The 18,383-nt window shown below is 39.6% G+C and overlaps 1 protein-coding gene, 1 long non-coding RNA gene and 1 pseudogene across 4 annotated transcripts; all 3 read left to right on the top strand.

Annotated features, from left to right (window-relative positions):
• Positions 1-134: 134 nt before the first annotated feature.
• On the top strand, positions 135-2,601 carry LOC149045903 (uncharacterized). The gene is made up of 3 exons (XR_016186457.1): positions 135-275; positions 1,244-1,312; positions 2,543-2,601. It is a non-coding gene; the product is annotated as an uncharacterized LOC149045903 (long non-coding RNA).
• Positions 2,602-2,674: 73 nt separating this feature from the next.
• On the top strand, positions 2,675-8,744 carry LOC149045902 (hsp70/Hsp90 co-chaperone CNS1 homolog). 2 transcript variants are annotated; one of them, XM_089205804.1, is made up of 5 exons: positions 2,675-4,629; positions 4,874-4,939; positions 5,513-5,674; positions 6,604-6,681; positions 8,161-8,744. In XM_089205804.1, exons 1-5 carry the CDS (start codon positions 4,563-4,565, stop codon positions 8,253-8,255), a joined length of 468 nt encoding a protein of 155 aa, XP_089061930.1. In that variant the 5' UTR covers positions 2,675-4,562; the 3' UTR covers positions 8,256-8,744. The 2 variants fall into 2 exon arrangements, with proteins under 2 accessions (XP_089061930.1, XP_089061931.1); XM_089205805.1 differs by having other exon boundaries at positions 8,070-8,222.
• Positions 8,745-9,069: 325 nt separating this feature from the next.
• Positions 9,070-17,675, top strand: LOC149045901 (uncharacterized; annotated as a pseudogene). The gene is made up of 5 exons (XR_016186488.1): positions 9,070-9,112; positions 9,449-11,092; positions 11,815-12,174; positions 12,655-14,933; positions 14,973-17,675. The product of XR_016186488.1 is annotated as an uncharacterized LOC149045901 (transcript).
• The last annotated feature ends 708 nt before the right edge of the window (positions 17,676-18,383 follow it).

The following is an 18,383-nucleotide window of genomic DNA, read 5'->3' as shown; positions in this document are numbered from 1 at the left end:
AATAAGGAAAGTTTATGTCATCATGCTGTGCTCTGGATTAATGAAAATTAAAACTTAAAAAATGTTGTGTGACGCCTAATCCCAACTTGATGTTCCGAAAGTGAAATAGCATAGCCACCAGACCGAATCGTGTATCACGAAATAAACAAATGATGCAAGATTTTCTGTTTCGAGTTCGATGAGCTCATATTCAGCTTCTTCAATACTACTGGTGTCACCAAGAGCACCGTTTTGTTACACTTGCAGGGCAAATCACATTTTCACAGGAGTTAAAGGTGAGGACAGAATTAGTTAATAAGGATCCATTGTAGTGAATGAGATGGGCGAGTATTAACTAGATTACAAAAAAAAATTTGAAATATAAGACGAAAGAATGAAAGAAATATCGATCGTATTTACTCGTCACGAGTTTGGGAGAAAGAATAATATCGACTTCACTCGAGGCTTCAAATCTTTGACCTTCGGATTTTACGATCTGAAAGTTAGACCTTGGAGCCTTGCAGCTCTCGTTAATGCGCCAAAACACGCATTGTTTAAGCTTGTTTATATATGACAACCGTCCTGCATATTGCTAAGATCTGAAATGTAGTTAAGTGTCATGGCTGGAAATAGATAAAGAAAGAAAGTGAGTTTTGAGCTCTATTGTCGAATGAAAAATATTCATAAATCTTGATCTGCTGGTCTAAAGATTGAATGCTCAAACAGGCTCATATTCTTTCTCTATTATACACTCGTGAAAATAAGTAAAATCGTTCTTTATCGAAGCCGAGAAAAAAAACATACTCTCCCTTTTTTTATTTAAGGTAGCTTATTTACATACCCATGAGGAATCTATGAAACTACATCATTACTGAGAGAATATCGACTGATATTCTATTGATATTACTTATTCCAGTATCATGTGTGCCGCTTGTCCTATATACACCCTAGTAAATAGCCTCAGTTAATGAATCCGTACGCGACAGAAAACGCTGGGCTCAAAGAGAGAGAGCTAAAGACTCTCATTTCTCTCTCACGGTCCCAACTTACAGAAAACTGATTCAAAAACATTTCATTCACAAAATTCCTGTAAGATACACTGAGGTTTTCTCCACACAGAGATGCATGGAATTTCTAGATAGAAAATATTTCTATAACTTCAGCGGATATTTATTTAAGAAGAGATCATAAGGTATTCTGAGTTTAATGTAATCAACTGCGTTCTTTGCAAAACGTGAAACGATTTGAATCTGTTCTTCGTTAGTTACGACGAGAAGTCAAGTATCATTCTTGGAAAAGAGCTTTATTGGAATTTAATAGCGGCATTCTTGAGGTAAGGAAAGGTAGTGAAGTAATGAGTGGCATATTATAATCGAAAGAAGGGAAAAATTAAAAAAAAAAAAGTATACAAGACTACTGTATTATTTATGGGACTTTTTTAAATTTATATCTGCCTCCGGTTATGAACAATGATGCGCTACTTGTTCTCACAAAGTGGATTACCATGCAATGTTCACCAAAACCAAAATTTAATCGTCCAGAACAGAAAAAACACAAAATTCTCTCTTCATGTGAGAGGCACTCAGTGAATGAATCAGGAAGATGGGTGTCCTTTTAATCTTCTTTGGGACTCAACTGAGTGTGAAAAAATCTATCTTGCAAATCAGCATCCTTTTCTTGTAAGGAAGGAACACATTTAATTGTTCCAAAAGTAATCGTATTGGGATGAGATATATAGCATCATCATATTTGACTAGGTGTTTTTTTTTTTCACTTTTGACTGTATATATCTCAAGTGCAGAATTGGCGGGAAGAAGAAATAAGTTCCCCGTTATTATTTTTAGCTACTTTATGGAGTTGTCACGACAAAAGCGGAATATGAAGTATTGAGAAAATCGTAACGCTTTTTTCATGGAAAGATGATAAAAAAACATTTGTCTTATAAGCTGCATTGATTTATATCGCCAATCAGCTGCTGACATGTCACTCGCCTTCCGCGCCACTTTGTCAGGTGGATGAAGGAATATCAAATTCTCATTCTTTAGTATAGTCCACTTTTCTTGTCAGTAAAGGACTATAGTGTTTGTCTAATAAACAAAATAATTCATGGTTGCTTGTAAATATGGAGTTACCCTTCTCGTTGTCACCTCGATATCTCACGAGTGAGCACGGCAAACGAGTAAGATATCGAGGTGATCACTTGAAGAGGAATATTACGGGTACGATATTTAACTCACGGTTTTAAATCATTCTTTTTGATCCAGTTATGGAAGAGAGTGTCCTGCTCTGAGGAGAAAAAGAAATTGCGGGTGTTTTCCACTGAAAGGGGACTAACTGAATTTGAATCGTAGAATGAAATAATCGTCTCGCAGAAACATTTAAACAAACAGTAATAAAAAATAAAAATAAACAAACAATAACTTTCTTGAAGTAGAAAAGGAAGTTTTGATCACGACTCTGGGAATTAAACGAGACTAGTAAATGTTTTAAACTGGTGAATATAAAATATTTCATGTTTTCATCGATGTTATTGTGAAGCAAACATTGTTCTTGATATTTTCAGGCCTGTAGAAATAGCAAAGAGCATCGTTTGGAAAATAGAGAGATTCAGAGGAAGACAGGTACGAATCAATTTTTAAATTCCAATTTATGACAGTTGTTTAGAGCTCATGTTTTTTGAAATGGAAGCGCGTAATCTTATGTTCCTTACGCCTAACAACAATTAGGTTTAATTTCAATCGAATTTTCTTGATTTGCTGTTGTCAGATATGAGAATTTTCACTTACATCACGCTAAAAAATTTCATTGGTTTCTCTCATATGATTAATAATGGTAATAGAACCGAGTGGAGTCCAATTCGGTCTGTAATCTTAAGAGTGATTAACAAAATCGGACGACCGCAAAGCGGGAGTCCGATTTGTTAATCACACTTTAGTATGATTTTGGGAGCTAAAAGGTTATTAGGCGGCAGCCGCACGTGATGAGAGCGTGACAGAACTGGATGACCTGTTGTATTTATAGCTCTCGTCAACATCAAAACTAGCCAATATTTCTCGAAAACGAAACGAAGCGTGAGGTTAAAAAAAAATACAAATACAAAATGCATTCCCATAAAAAAAGTTTTTTCCCATGTCTTAAGATCGCGGTTGCAGTTTTGATGTCGCAAAATTCGCGATATATTGTAATTGTAGCAGTATTGTAGATGCCCATGGAATGGAAAACATGACATCTTCACCGCACGCAGTAACACACCATTTATGTCTTCACATGTTAAAATATCAATGTCGCCTTAATAATCGGATTTATCAACATCACGGTAATACTTTCCGGGAAGGCTTTTATCTGCGAACGTGTCTAAGGTTGAATTCAACTTAAAAATAAATAAATAAATAAATAAAATAATAATAATAACAATAATAATAATAATAATAATAATAATAATAATAATAAAAATATAAAAAAAATAAATTAAATAAAAGTGAAACATTTCTTCTAATGAGATTTTGCTAAATTTTCATGTCCAAATTTGAAGTAGCTTTTCGGCAAGCTGCGTTTCGATGCACCAGATTGCCTCTCGGTGCTCTCAAAATGTTTCGAAATGATCTATAATTCACATTTGCTGTTGATATCTATATAAAAGGGAAGGATAATACATGTTCACCGCTCGATAAAAATGTATCTATGATCTTCTCGAAGCTTCTCGAGTTTAAAACATTTCATCGAAAGACTGAGCGATATTATCAACAATCGATTGTAAATTTCGTATCCTTGCGCGGGTGTGTAACTATGTGCCATTTCTCTGGTTCCCTAAAATAACCTCTTTATCAGAGCCTTCTGAATCAATTTGATTTAAAAATGAAAAAACCAGAGATTTTCTCCGACACAATTTGTTATGGGCCGGCTACTTTCAATTTTTCATATTTTGCTTGCTCCTTCAAAAGAAAATTTGTGGAATTTTCTCTAGCTTTATGAGAAATTTTACCCGTGCGTTTTATGAAATAACTGGGACTTTGGTCGATAGATGTTTTTGAGTGACGGTATATGAACGCGATTCTTTACGTAATGGGCTCGGTAGAGGGGGCGGAGGGACTTCGTTAGTAGACTTCGTGACGGTTACGCAAACCCTCGTCTGTGTTTTGAGTTAATGATTCACTAGTGAATACTAGGACCCTTGACAGTTGATGCCAACTTCTTACTTAAAACGAACTTTTAGGTTAAAAGAGCCTCGTGGTTCGCAAAAAAAAAAAAAAACAAATAGGAACTTCAATGATGACAATAATAATAACAAAAAATGCCAAAAAAGTTATCTATGTATTATGTTTAAGTAAAATATACAAACTTTAAGGAGTCTTAAGCTTATCGGTTCAAATATAGGTCGAGAGGCTTTCCTTCTACGTACAGTAAGTCAACAGAGCGGAACTTGACTCGAGCTGTCACGCTACCACGATAGCGTGACAGGAGAAACTTTGGGACTCTTTATTTTTCTCGACCTTCTCTTTAGATTACTTTCATTTCAGTCTCCTCCATTGATTTGTAACCATGATTTCTAGCGCATTAGAATCGACTTCTTTTAATTTTCAGCTATGGCAGAAAATAATTTTCCAACAACGGGGGAAGAACTGGACTTGAACAATGAACCTCCAGTCACAGGTAAGCGAAAAAGACCGTTATATGATAGTTTTGAAGTGGTTGTTAAACCTTTTGGTCGAATAGTAGTGTATATCTTTAATCATGTGCAGTAATCTTTAAAACATTTATACTTGAAGGTTTTATGTGTTTTTGGAATCTAATAAATGCGTTGGTATTCTAGGTGGCGAGGATAGTGTGCATGTTGAAATTGCTTATAGCTGTGATCACTTATAAGATTAATATATTTTCCGCTTGGCAATTTCAGCGATAGAGGAAAGTCAAATTACGTCGAGCGATTCAGAACTGGGAATATACGATGACCCCTCAAGAGGTGAGAAAACCAGGCGAAAATGACTTCTTTGAAAGGCTTCCCAATGTAGTTTTGACATATTTACATCAAGAATCTGTAGTGTTATGGGAATAACTTGCTGAGAGTCAATAAGCTTCATCTTCTAAGGTACAGCACTCAAAGTCGAACGTAAACCAAGTTGATTTGGTTACCACGAAAAGTTTGCAAGGGTCGTTAACGCCTAAAAAGATAATGACTCCCTCATAGTTTACCAACTTTGTACAAAATTACCTTTCGTCAATAACTTGTGCACGCTTTAAAAGGTTATCTTAATGCTTTGGAAAACGTACGCAAGGTGTAAATGGAGTTTAAAAGCTTCTCGACCTAAAAGTCACCTGATTAACTAACTGGTAATAGGCAAGCTACAGCTAAGACTACTAGTAGCCTGTATATTTTTCTTTGTTAAAATGCATAGATAATCTTTTCTGAAAATTTTGATCATTGTTATTTTTTTTGTGCAGAGCTCTAAGTTTCTTTATGATCTGAAGGTTCGTTCTTACCTCTAAATTTGGCATTCATTACAATATAATTAATATTAAAATGGCCTGCTTTCAGGGATAGCGAAAGTATGTCTCGTGGAAGGTAACAAAGAATACAAACAAGGAGAAGCTAATAACGCGATAAAGTCCTACACGGAAGGACTTCAAGTGAACTGCAAAGATGAACGGCTTAACGCCAAGCTTTATAGCAACAGGGCAACAGCTCATTTCCGTTTGGGTAAGAATTCCTTTTTCAAGCCTCTAGCCTTTTTCATGAGGTGATAGAGTTCTTTAGCTGTAGATTACAACCGAGGATCGTGGTCAACGGCCGGGGTGTGGTCCTCGTGTGCTCGTAAACGCCCGTCATGGTCGTGAGAGACTGATCATTTTTGATACCACAGAATAACTAACCAAAGACACACGCTCCCTTCCCTCCTCAAAAATCCCGCGTTTGCCGTTTTTAGAGGGGGGGGGGGGGGGAGGGAGGGAAGATTAGCTAATTCGAGGTTATTTCACGATCTTTGAGGTTGGAATCTTTGGATCCAGATCCCAACGATTTAGTTCTTGAATCGAACTTAGAGAGAGCGTGCAGGTTGATTTCGTTTTCTCAAAAGAGTTGGTAATTTGATTTGGCTACCGTAAAGAAATTACACAGCTATCGTTTTGAACGTTAGCCCTCAGTCAGATGGAGTCCGGATTTGCAGCACCACAGCTTTTTCAGAAATTTACACCCTCTAAAAAGGAATATGCAATCTGCTCCGAGAAAATAATTAATTTTCACAGATGGACTCCAATTTAAGTAATTACGGAAGACTGAGCATAAAAAAGCAGTCCTCGACGGGATTAGAAACCGCGCATCCTAAATACAAGCTGGGCGCTACTACCAGAATAGACACGAGACCACACGCTGGCATGGGAGCGAGGCAAATTTTGAATTTTGAACATTTTTGAAGAAATCTGATCGCAATCGTAATGAAATAAAATTCTATTTGACCTGTAGTTGAAAATCGTATAAGGTAGACATCCTCAGAGGCCTGCAATTTGAGCAATTGCAACTTTTTGCCGCCTGGTTTTAAGGACAAACATATAAACGGATGTTCTACACAAATTACATGCATTTTATGACTTCATTGATGACTACTTAAATTTAATTCCTGAATTCCATAGGGAACTACCTGCAGTGTCTCGATGACGCAACGGTTGCTGTTCAATTGGAACCCACTTTAATCAAAGCTATTAAGAAAGGTGAGTATTTTAGCCATAATGTTAGAAGAATTACTCTCTAACACTCGGTTGAATTTTCTTTATTTCCTGGTTGAGCTCCTGGTACAATTCTTACTCTCGGGAACTAGCCCAGTATTGATCTTATTCACCACAGTTCAACTTATTTCTTTCGACATAAGTCCACACTGTTCTGCTTTGTTATATTCTCTGATTGAAAGATGCTGTGCACTAGCTTATAAAGGTGTCACCAAAGACGACACTTCTAAGCTGTCAATCTTCTTACATCGCGATCGCTCCGTTTCAGCCAGCGAATCACGTTAGAGTACGTACGACAGTTCCTGCTTACTAAGTATGGACCTTCGAATTGTTTACGCAATCACAAAATCATCTTCTACCTTAAATTTCTTAATTGTACGGTTAAGACCGGCCAGAACGAAGGCAAGATTGATAATATAAAAATTATAATTAACCTATTGGCAGAATTGAAATTACGCTTGAAAAGATAGTTTACGAGAAAATAGCCTTAGAAGATTGTTATATAACAACAGAGTAAACAGAAAATTCGGAGAAGAAGGGGCGTACCCAAGGTACCGCCCCTAAGAAAACTACGTACTATTCGCATAAGTTATATAATTACAAATTCAGTGCGGAGATGAAAAAGCATAAGCTATTTACAATCAGAGTCACCTTTTTAAAAAGAGGTGTTGAAGGTGTTAACTTAAAATTTAAGAAATATTCTGGAATCGTAAATTTGACTTTAGAATTTGACCAAAAAAAAAAACCAATCTGATTGTAATCAATAGTATAAGAAGCAGGAGTTTCCAGGAATTCCTGTGCGAGGTTAACTTTTACCAGAGAGATTTACAACTAGAAAATTGACATAATTAAAAACATAGCTTATCAAAAAATAGTACAACAAGATCTAATCACCGTAGAAACGGAGCAACTGTTTCCGTACCAAATTCACAACCGCAATAAGAAAAAGGTGAAAGAAATTGTACTTAGATGAGATCACCAAAAGGAATAAGAAATAATCAACCTGTCTTATTATAATTTTTGTATCGAATGGCTTAAAGTAATATAATATTTCCATTCTTTTTCCCAACACCAATATAAGGAAACCCTTACAACATTTCAGATTAAATGTAGTTCTATTTTTATCGTTTAACAATAGTCATCAAAACTGTTAAAAGTGATTTCGTCGAAAGGAAATTGTATGGATTATGGCAGTTGACTGCATCCCAGGTGTCAATTGTATCTGGTGTGTCAATGTCTGCTAGTGGGGAAAAACGCACCAAGAGGTTCATAAGCCTTCAAATATTTGAATCAATATTGGTAGCCGCTTTGCACTAACTCTTATTGTCCACTTTCAATTCTTCCACAACTTCTATTTTCCTTCATTTTCACAGTTGTCTAACGAACTAAATGAAAAACACAGTCTGCACACATGTATACCTTGAATTACTTCGCTCTACCAATCATTGCATTCTTTCTTTTGAGGAGCCAGAGCTTGTGTCGAACTTTGCTTGTATGAAGAAGCAAGGAGCTGGTTGCACATGGGATTGGCCGTATCCTTTGACGAAAGTTTCGAGTGAGATAATAGATGCAATGCGAGAAATATTTCAAAGAAAATCAATACGGTTCAATCAGATTATGACTACAAAAAAAATGAAAACTTTGTGTCGCTTACAGACAATAACGTTCATAATTTCCTAGAAGGGGGAAAAAACAAAATACGAAAACAAGAACCGAAAGTTCTCGCGGTTGAGAGCGACAATCGAGGACTGGAAGACTTGCTCCAGGCCTATTTTGGCCGGGTGCTCGAAAAGATTTCTTCTGTCGGTAAGGAAATAGTCAACAGCTGAGAATTTTTTAAATTAAAAAATTACGCCCATTGTTTGTTTTTGCAACGAGTCAACGCATTTTTCACCCTGAGCCTTGTCGTCAAAGCACGTAATAACTTTTCTTCAGAAACTGTAGATTCTGTTTTTTTTTTCATTCATTAATTAAGTCGACTTTTCCCTCAGTAAAGGGCTGTTGTACTCATGTAATAGAAAATAATACATAGTTACTTGTAGATATGGAACTTCTCTTCTCGTGTTTAATTCGATACCTCACTGGTGTCTATATGGTTGAACACTCGAAAAAAATTCCACATTTACGCGCGTCCATGTATAATTATTAAATGACTCCTTTAGCACTTATAACAAGCAAAAAATAATATTATTTAACGAAACCTGAATTAAAGAAGGGACCAAGGTAGAAACTAAACAAATAATTACCTTTAAAAGCTCGTTTACATTAATATTCACTTTATGAATAAGCATATTGTTTGAGCAGCAAAACTTTATAACACAGCCACGTCCAATGCGTAACGTCCTACTTAATATTCTAATTATTGTTAAAATCATGACTTCTGTATCCTTGACAAATTTTAAGATTGACAAGAATGGTAAAAGTCTGCCTCATCTACTGAACAGATCTAATGATGGACTTAACATGATGATGATCAGTTATTGCACTCTCGGCATCATTTATCATGGTCTAGGACAGTTCAAAAAAGCAATCAAATACCATCAACGTCATCTAGAAATTGCTAAAGAAGTGGGAGACAAAGCGGAAGAGGGACGAGGTTATGTCAATCTCGGGAACGCTTTTCATGGTCTAGGACAGTTCCAAACAGCAATCGAGTACCATCAACGTCATCTAGAAATTGCTAAAGAAGTGGGAGACAAAGCGGGAGAGGGACGAGGTTATGGCAGTCTCGGAAACGCTTATCATGGTCTAGGACAGTTCCAAACAGCAATCCAGTACCATCAACGTCATCTAGAAATTGCTAAAGAAGTGGAAGACAAAGCGGGAGAGGGACGAGGTTATGGCAATCTCGGCAACGCTTATCATGGTCTAGGACAGTTCCAAACAGCAATCGAGTACCATCAACGTGATCTAGAAATTAATAAAAAAGTGGGAGACAAAGCGGGAGAGGGACAAAGTTATGGCAGTCTCGGCAACGCTTATCATGGTCTAGAACAGTTCCAAACAGCAATCGAGTACCATCAACGTCATTTAGAAATTGCTAAAGAAGTGGGAGACAAAGCGGGAGAGGGAGGAAGTTATGGCAATCTCGGCAATGCTTATCATGGTCTAGGACAGTACCAAACAGCAATCCAGTACCATCGACGTTGTCTAGAAATTGTTAAAGAAGTGGGAAACAAAGCGGGAGAGGGACGAAGTTATGGCAATCTCCGCAACGCTTATGTTAGTCTAGGACAGTTTCAAACAGCAATCGAGTACCATCAACGTCATCTAGAAATTGCTAAAGAAGTGGGAGACAAAGCGGGAGAGGGACGAGGTTATGGCAATCTCGGCAATGTTAATCATGGTCTAGGACAGTTCCAAACAGCAATCGAGTACCATCAACGTCATCTAGAAGTTGCTAAAGAAGTACGAGACAAAGCGGGAGAGGGACGAAGTTATGGCAGTCTCGGCAACGCTTATCGTGGTCTAGGACAGTTCCAAACAGCAATCGAGTACCATCAACGTCGTCTAGAAATTGCCAAAGAAGTAAAAGACAAAGCGGGAGAGGGACAAAGTTATCGCAATCTTGGCAATGCTTATCATGGTCTACGACAGTTCCAAACAGCAATCGAGTACCATCAACGTCGTTTAGAAATTGCTGAAGAAGTGGGAGACAAAGCGGAAGAGGGACGAAGTTATGGCAATCTCGGCAACGCTTATCGTGGTCTAGGACAGTTCCAAACAGTAATCGAGTACCATCAACGTCATCTAAAAATTGCTAAAGAAGTGGGAGACAAAGCGGGAGAGGGACGAGGTTGTGGCAGTCTCGGCAACGCTTATCATGGTCTAAGACAGTTCCAAACAGCAATCGAGTACCATCAACGTCATCTAGATATTGCTAAAGAAGTGGGAGACAAAGTGGGAGAGAGACGAAGTTATGTGAATCTTGGCAACGCTTATCATGGTCTAGGACAGTTCCAAACAGCAATCGAGTACCTTCAACGTGATCTAGAAATTGCTAAAGAAGTGGGAGACAAAGTGGGAGAGGGAGGAAGTTATGACAATCTTGGCAATGCTTATCATGGTCTAGGACAGTTCCAAACAGCAATCGAGTACCATCAACATCATCTAGAAATTGCTAAAGAAGTGGGAGACAAAGCAGGAGAGGGACGAAGTTATGGCAGTCTCGGCAACGCTTATGATGGTCTAGGGCAGTTCAAAACAGCAATCGGGTACCATCAGCGTGATCTAGAAATTGCTAAAGAAGTGGGAGACAGAGCGGGAGAGGGACGAGGTTATGGCAATCTCGGCAACACTTATTATGGTCTAGGACAGTTCCAAACAGCAATCGAGTACCATCACCGTCATCTAGAAATTGCTAAAGAAGTGGAAGACAAAGTGGGAGAGGGACGAGGTTATGGCAATCTCGGAAACGCTTATCATGGTCTACAACAGTTTTAAACAGCAATGGAGTACCATCAACGTCATCTAGAAATTGCTAAAGAAGTGAAAGAGAAAAAGTGGGAGAGGGACGAAGTTATGGCAATCTCGGCAACGCTTACCATGGTCTAGGAGAGTTCGAAACAGCAATCGAGTACCATCAACGTCATCTAGAAATTGCTAAAGAAGTGAGAGACAAAGTGGGAGAGGGACGAGGTTATGGCAATCTCGGAAACGCTTATGATGGTCTAGAACAGTTCCAAACAGCAATCGAGTACCATCAACGTCATCTAGAAATTGCTAAAGAAATGGAAGACAAAGCAGGAGAGAGACGAAGTTATGGCAATCTCGGCAACGCTTATCATGGTCTAGGACAGTTCCAAACAGCAATCGAGTACCATCAACGTGGTCTAGAAATTCATAAAGAAGTGGGAAACAAAGCGGGAGAGGGACGAAGTTATGGCAATTTCGGCAACGCGTATCATGGTCTAGAACAGTTCCAAACAGCAATCGAGTACCATCAACGTCATGTAGAAATTGCAAAAGAAGTGGGAGACAAAGCGGGAGAGGGAGGAAGTTATGGCAGTCTCGGCAATGCTTATCATGGTCTAGGAGAGTACCAAACAGCAATCCTGTACCATCAACGTTGTCTAGAAATTGTTAAAGACGTGGGAAACAAAGCGGGAGAGGGACGAGGTTATGGCAATCTCGGCAACGCTTATGTTAGTCTAGGACAGTTTCAAACAGCAATCGAGTACCATCAACGTCATCTAGAAATTGCTAAAGAAGTGGGAGACAAAGCGGGAGAGGGACGAGGTTATGGCAATCTCGGCAATGTTCATAATGGTCTAGGACAGTTCCAAACAGCAATCGAGTACCATCAACGTCATCTAGAAGTTGCTAAAGAAGTACGAGACAAAGCGGGAGAGGGACGAAGTTATGACAGTCTTAGCAACGCTTATCATGGTCTAGGACAGTTCCAAACAGCAATCGAGTACCATCAACGTCGTCTAAAAATTGCCAAAGAAGTAAAAGACAAAGCGGGAGAGGGACAAAGTTATCGCAATCTCGGCAATGCTTATCATGGTCTACGACAGTCCCAAACAGCAATCGAGTACCATCAACGTCGTTTAGAAATTGCTGAAGAAGTGGGAGACAAAGCGGAAGAGGGACGAAGTTATGGCAATCTCGGCAACGCTTATCGTGGTCTAAGACAGTTCCAAACAGCAATCGAGTACCATCAACGTCATCTAAAAATTGCTAAAGAAGTGGAAGACAAAGCGGGAGAGGGACAAAGTTATTGCAATCTCAGCAACGCTTATGATGTTCTAGGACAGTTCCAAACAGCAATCGAGTACCATCAACGTCATCTAGAAATTGCTAAAGAAGTGAGAGACAAAGTGGGAGAGGGACGAGGTTATGGCAATCTCGGAAACGTTTATCATGGTCTAGAACAGTTCCAAACAGCAATCGAGTACCGTCAACGTCATCTAGAAATTGCTAAAGAAGTGAGAGACAAAGTGGGAGAGGGACGAGGTTATGGCAATCTCGGCAACGCTTATGATGGTCTAGGACAGTTCAGAACAGCAATCGAGTACCATCAACGTGGTCTAGAAATTGCTAAAGAAGTGGGAGACAAAGCGGGAGAGGGACGAAGTTATAGCAGTCTCGGCAACGCTTATCATGGTCTAGAACAGTTCCAAACAGCAATCGAGTACCCTCAACGTCATTTAGAAATTGCTAAAGAAGTGGGAAACAAAGCGGGAGAGGGAGGAAGTTATGGTAATCTCGGCAATGCTTATCATGGTCTGGGACAGTACCAAACAGCAATCCAGTACCATCAACGTTGTCTAGAAATTGTTAAAGAAGTAGGAGACAAAGCGGGAGAGGGACGAAGTTATGGCAATCTCGGCAACGCTTATCTCAGTCTAGGACAGTTTCAAACAGCAATCGAGTACTATCAACGTCATCTAGAAATTGCTGAAGAAGTGGGAGACGAAGCGGGAGAGGGACGAGGTTATGGCAATCTTGGCAACGCTTATGATGGTCTAGGACATTTCAAAACAGCAATTGAGTACCATCAACGTCTTCTAGAAATTGCTAAAGAAGTGGGAGAGAAAGCGGGAGAGGGACGAAGTTATGGCAGTCTCGGCAACGCTTATCATGGTCTAGGACAGTTCAGAACAGCAATCGAGTACCATCAACGTGATCTAGCAATTGCTAAAGAAGTGGGAGACAAAGCGGGAGAGGGACGAGGTTATGGCGGTCTCGGCAACGCTTATGATGGTCTAGGACAGTTCCAAACAGCAATTGAGTACCATCAAGGTGATCTAGCAATTGCTAAAGAAGTGGGAGACAAGGTGGGAGAGGGACGAAGTTATGGCGGTCTCGGCAACGATTATTATGGTCTAGGACAGTTCAAAACAGCAATCGAGTACCATCAACGTCATCTAGAAATTGCTAAAGAAGTGGAAGACAAAGTGGGAGAGGGACAAAGTTATGGCAATCTCGGCAACGCTTACCATGGTCTAGGAGAGTTCCAAACAGCAATCGAGTACCATCAACGTCATCTAGAAATTGCTAAAGAAGTAAGAGACAAAGTGGGAGAGGGACGAGGTTATGGCAATCTCGGAAACGCTTATGGTGGTCTAGAACAGTTCCAAACAGCAATCGAGTACCATCAACGTCATCTAGAAATTGCTAAAGAAATGGAAGACAAAGCGGGAGAGGGACGAAGTTATGGCAGTCTCGGCAACGCTTATCATGGTCTAGGACAGTTCAGAACAGCAATCGAGTACCATCAACGTGATCTCGCAATTGCTAAAGAAGTGGGAGACAAAGCGGGAGAGGGACGAAGTTATGGCAATCTCGGCAACGATTATCATGGTCTAGGACAGTTCCAAACAGCAATCGAGTACCATCAACGTCATCTAGAAATTGCTAAAGAAGTAGGAGACAAAGCGGGAGAGGGACAAAGTTATGGCAATCTCGGCAACGATTATCATGGTCTAGGACAGTTCCAAACAGCAATCGAGTACCATCAACGTGATGTAGAAATTGCTAAAGAAGTGGGAGACAAAGCGGGAGAGGGACGAAGTTATGGCAATCTCGGCAACGATTATCGTTGTCTAGGACAGTTACAAACAGCAATCGAGTACCATCAACGTTGTCTAGAAATTGCTAAAGAAGTGGGAGACAAAGCGGGAGAGGGACGAAGCTATGGCAATCTCGGCAACGCTTATGATGGTCTAGGACAGTTCAAAACAGCAATCGAGTACCTTCAACGTTGTCTAGAAATTGCTAAAGAAGTGGGAGACAAAGCGGGAGAGGGACGAGGTTATGGCAATCTCGGCAACGCTTATGATGGTCTAGGACAGTTCCAAACAGCAATCGAGTACCATCAACGTCATCTAAAAATTGCTAAAGAAGTAGAAGACAAAGCGGGAGAGGGACGAAGTTATGGCAATCTGGGCAACGCTTATCGTGCTCTACGAAAGTTCAAAGCAGCAATCGAGTACCAGATCCATTCTCTAGAAATTGCTAAAGAAGTGGGAGACAAAGCGGGAGAGGGACGAAGTTATGGCAATCTCGGGGACGTTTACTATAGTGTACGACAGTTCCAAACAGCAATCGAGTACCAGATCCGTTCTCTAGAAATTGCTAAAGAGGTGGGGGACAAGACCGGAGAGGGAATTAGTTATTACCATCTCGGCACCATTCTTCTCGGTCAAAAAAAGTTTAAAAGGGCAATCGAGTTGTATCAACGTTACCTAGAAATATCCAAAGAAGTAAGGGACAAGACTGGAGAAGCGTGCTCACTCTGTTCTCTCGGAATGAGTTTCGAGTGTCAATGAGATCCAACGAGGGCCTTCACTTACTTTAACTCGAGTGTAGAGGTGTATGATGACATCACGGCCAGTCTTCAACTCAACGATCAGTGGAAGATTTCTTATCGTAATCAGCACCAAAGTGCATACAAAGGTTTGTGGCGTATAAGTCTCATTCAAGGTAAAGTTGTGAACGCTCTTCTTGCCGCAGAAAAAGGACGTGCCTAAGCTCTAAGAGATCTTATGGACACAAGGTACCAGCCTGATCATACTTTAAGGAATAGCGGTTCGTGCCTTTCCCTGAATTCTGTTCCATCAAATACAGTTTTCATGGCTCTCAATAGACCATGCGTTTACTTCTGGGTTTTTCTCTGTGAAGATAATATCCAGATGAGAAAAGTACATGTGAACAATTATAAATATGAGAATGAATTGGAATTTTTCATCCGGCTACAGAACAAAACTGCCCTTAAGGAGATTGGCAGAAGAGATGCTGTTCCATGCGAAAATCCTTCACCTGGTTCGCCAAAAGAGGAGGAAGTTGCCAAGGATGTGATCCGAGTTGATGTGAGGTGCTCACAATCAAGGGCTCTACAGAAGCTTCATGACATCATCGTTTCTCCTATTGCTGATCTGATCAAAGGCAACGAGATAACTTTTGTTCCTTAGGGGCCATTTTGCCTTGTACCTTATGCAGCATTGGAGGACTCGAGGTCATCATATCTAAGTGATTCTTTCAGTATTCGTGTGCTTCCGTCACTGACGACGTTGCAACTAATTCATGATTGCCCAGCTGAATTCCACATGAAAAAGGTGCATTGCTTGCTGGCGACCCATGTTTCAAGCATATCATCTATCAGGGAGGACTCTTGGTGCAACTTCCGGGAGCAAGAAAAGAAGTGGAGATGATCGGACGCATCCTAAAACATTCCCCACTCATTGGAGAAATGGCAACAAAAGAAAAGGTGTTAAAACAAATGCCATCAGTGGCGTTAGTTCACATTGCAGCGCACGGTAAAATGGAAACTGGAGAAGTCATCTTGGCACCAAACCCTACAAGGAAAAACTCTCAACCAGAAGAAAAAGACTATCTAATGACTATGAAAGATGTCCTAGAATCTGGGCTGCGGGCTCGACTGGTTGTACTAAGTTGTTGTCACACCGCTTGTGGGGAGGTTATGGCCGAGGGTGTGGTCGGCATCGCGCGAGCATTTTTGGGTGCCGGTGCTAAATCTGTTGTGGTAACCTTATGGGCGATTGATGACGATGGAACCCCGGAGCTCATGAGTTTCTTCTACGATGCACTTGCTAAAGGCAAGAAGGCAAGTGAAGCTCTCCAGCAGGCCATGAAGTGCATGAGAGAGAGTGAAATGTTCAAAGAGGTGCAGTACTGGGCACCATTCGTACTCATTGGTGATGACGTCAGCCTGGATTTCAAGGAAATTCAGAATTCGAACCATCTAATTACTCTGTTTATAGCATTTATTCAATACCAAATGACTTAAATCAAAATCATAGTTGTTTTATTTTATTTTGCTTTCAATCGAATTTGGAATTTTTCGTTGCTCGAGTAAACTGAGGTGCAATGCAATCGCTGCAACACATTTACCATGAGAACCATGATATGAACGAAAAAAAAGATAGATTTTATTTTGCATAGCCAAGGGAAACATCCTATGGCAACTCAACGATCCTTCTTAAATTTTAATTCCTATTTTTCAGCTGACGCAGTGAGCATTGGAACTGTATCAGGTCAAGGACCAAGCCCGCGGAAGTCAACGGTGATATTTGGACCAGAAACCAGTAGGCTACCGATGAAATCTTTGTCAAGAATCTTCTCTTTAAAGCAGGGAGGATCAAAAGATGGCCAAAGTTAACGAGAGTCCCTAACGATCTCTATTGTTTCAAAACTTGACTTTTCGCCTGTCTGAGCTGTTACTTACTACGAGCTTGACGGATTTTGGACACTCTAAAGGAAAAGGACTTTCAAGTGTTTTGATCCTTGATAACTTACTCAAACTGATACTCATTTAATTTATATTTCAAGTAAGTTAGTTTTTTTTAGTCAAACATGGATGAAACTGTTAACTATAGACAAGATTTTGGGCGTCACATTAACGTTAAAGTAGAGACGTCTTTAAGATGGTTTCCAAAGATTTTTTGTACAGATTTTTCTCTGGATCGGTTTTTTCCTGATGAGGGATATAAAGCTATTAGAAACATATCCATAGATCTTTGAGAATAATCAATAGTCTGATTACTCTAATATCTTAGTTTATGTCAAATGGAGAATGTGATAAACATTTTTGTCAATTTTTACCAGGTCATTGCTTATCGAAGTTTTTTCTCTGTATCAGAAATATTGTTTTCCCGGACTAAAATTGATAGATTTTTACTTTTATGGCCCGGATATAATTTTGTTTTTAACAGTATTTCAACAGATTTTTCTTATACGTTTGAATGCCATAAATTGTGCTTATTGTTTAAGCATCATGATGCATTTTAGATATGCTGTTAAAAGTAATCGCACAATAGTAAAACGAGAGGTTACAAAGGGCTTGTTTCAATCTTTTGTTGTTACTGCCATTTTCACGATTGTTTATCATGCAAAGCATCGATAAAAGCTCAGAATGTGCGAGAAAGCTGAAACCTAGTGATATATTTAGTCACTCCTATTTAGTTGTTTGCCTATTTCGTAAGTACAAAAAGGAAGCATTTGAATGTCAAAAATGAGGCAAGTCGTTTGACATTTTGTTGGAAGGGAGGGGTAAGTCAATAACAAAATGAAGAAAATTTCTGGCAACCTTCATGGGTCATATCTGATCACTTTGAATAGCGCGCGCCCTTACGCACTTTTTTGGCGAAAAGGATGAACACAAATGCCTGACCTGAAGCTTTAACAATAGAAATAACCACAAAAAACAAAAAAACAAAAAATATGAACAAGTCTCAAGGTTGGTTGGTAGTGAAAATCTCCAATCAGTGCTCCAAAATGCGCCAAATGGATTTGAAATGTGTTCCTGACCCACCAGTGTACCACCCTTCATTTCTAAATTGGTTCCTTCGCTCCTGGTCAGTTATTTAGTGGTACGTCTCTACAAAAACATTTCAATTTGACCTAAGGGAGGGAGTATGAAGTTTCAGTTACCCCACCCCCCTTCCTAACTATGTCAAGATTGGGGGCAACTTTCTCGTCCCACTTGTAATCTCAGTGGTTTACATCACAAGACGAATTTTTGTGATTTAGGAGCAGAAAGTAAAGATTTCCCTCTGTTATGGCTAGACTAAGTTTTTCTCCTCGTTTTCTCAGACGTCATCGGCGTGTTGAAAAATTCGACTTGATCTACCCACTTTACATCGATTTTTCATGTGATCAATTACATTTTTTAGATGAGAAATTGAGTGCGAATAGGTTACAAAAAGGTTGTTTTTGTTACT

This window comes from Pocillopora damicornis, chromosome 5, assembly GCF_964200805.1.
Source record: "Pocillopora damicornis chromosome 5, jaPocDami1.2, whole genome shotgun sequence".
Classification (NCBI taxonomy): Eukaryota; Metazoa; Cnidaria; class Anthozoa; order Scleractinia; family Pocilloporidae; genus Pocillopora; species Pocillopora damicornis.
Note: the sequence above shows the minus strand (reverse complement) of the source record. Positions and strands in the feature narration are given on the sequence as shown.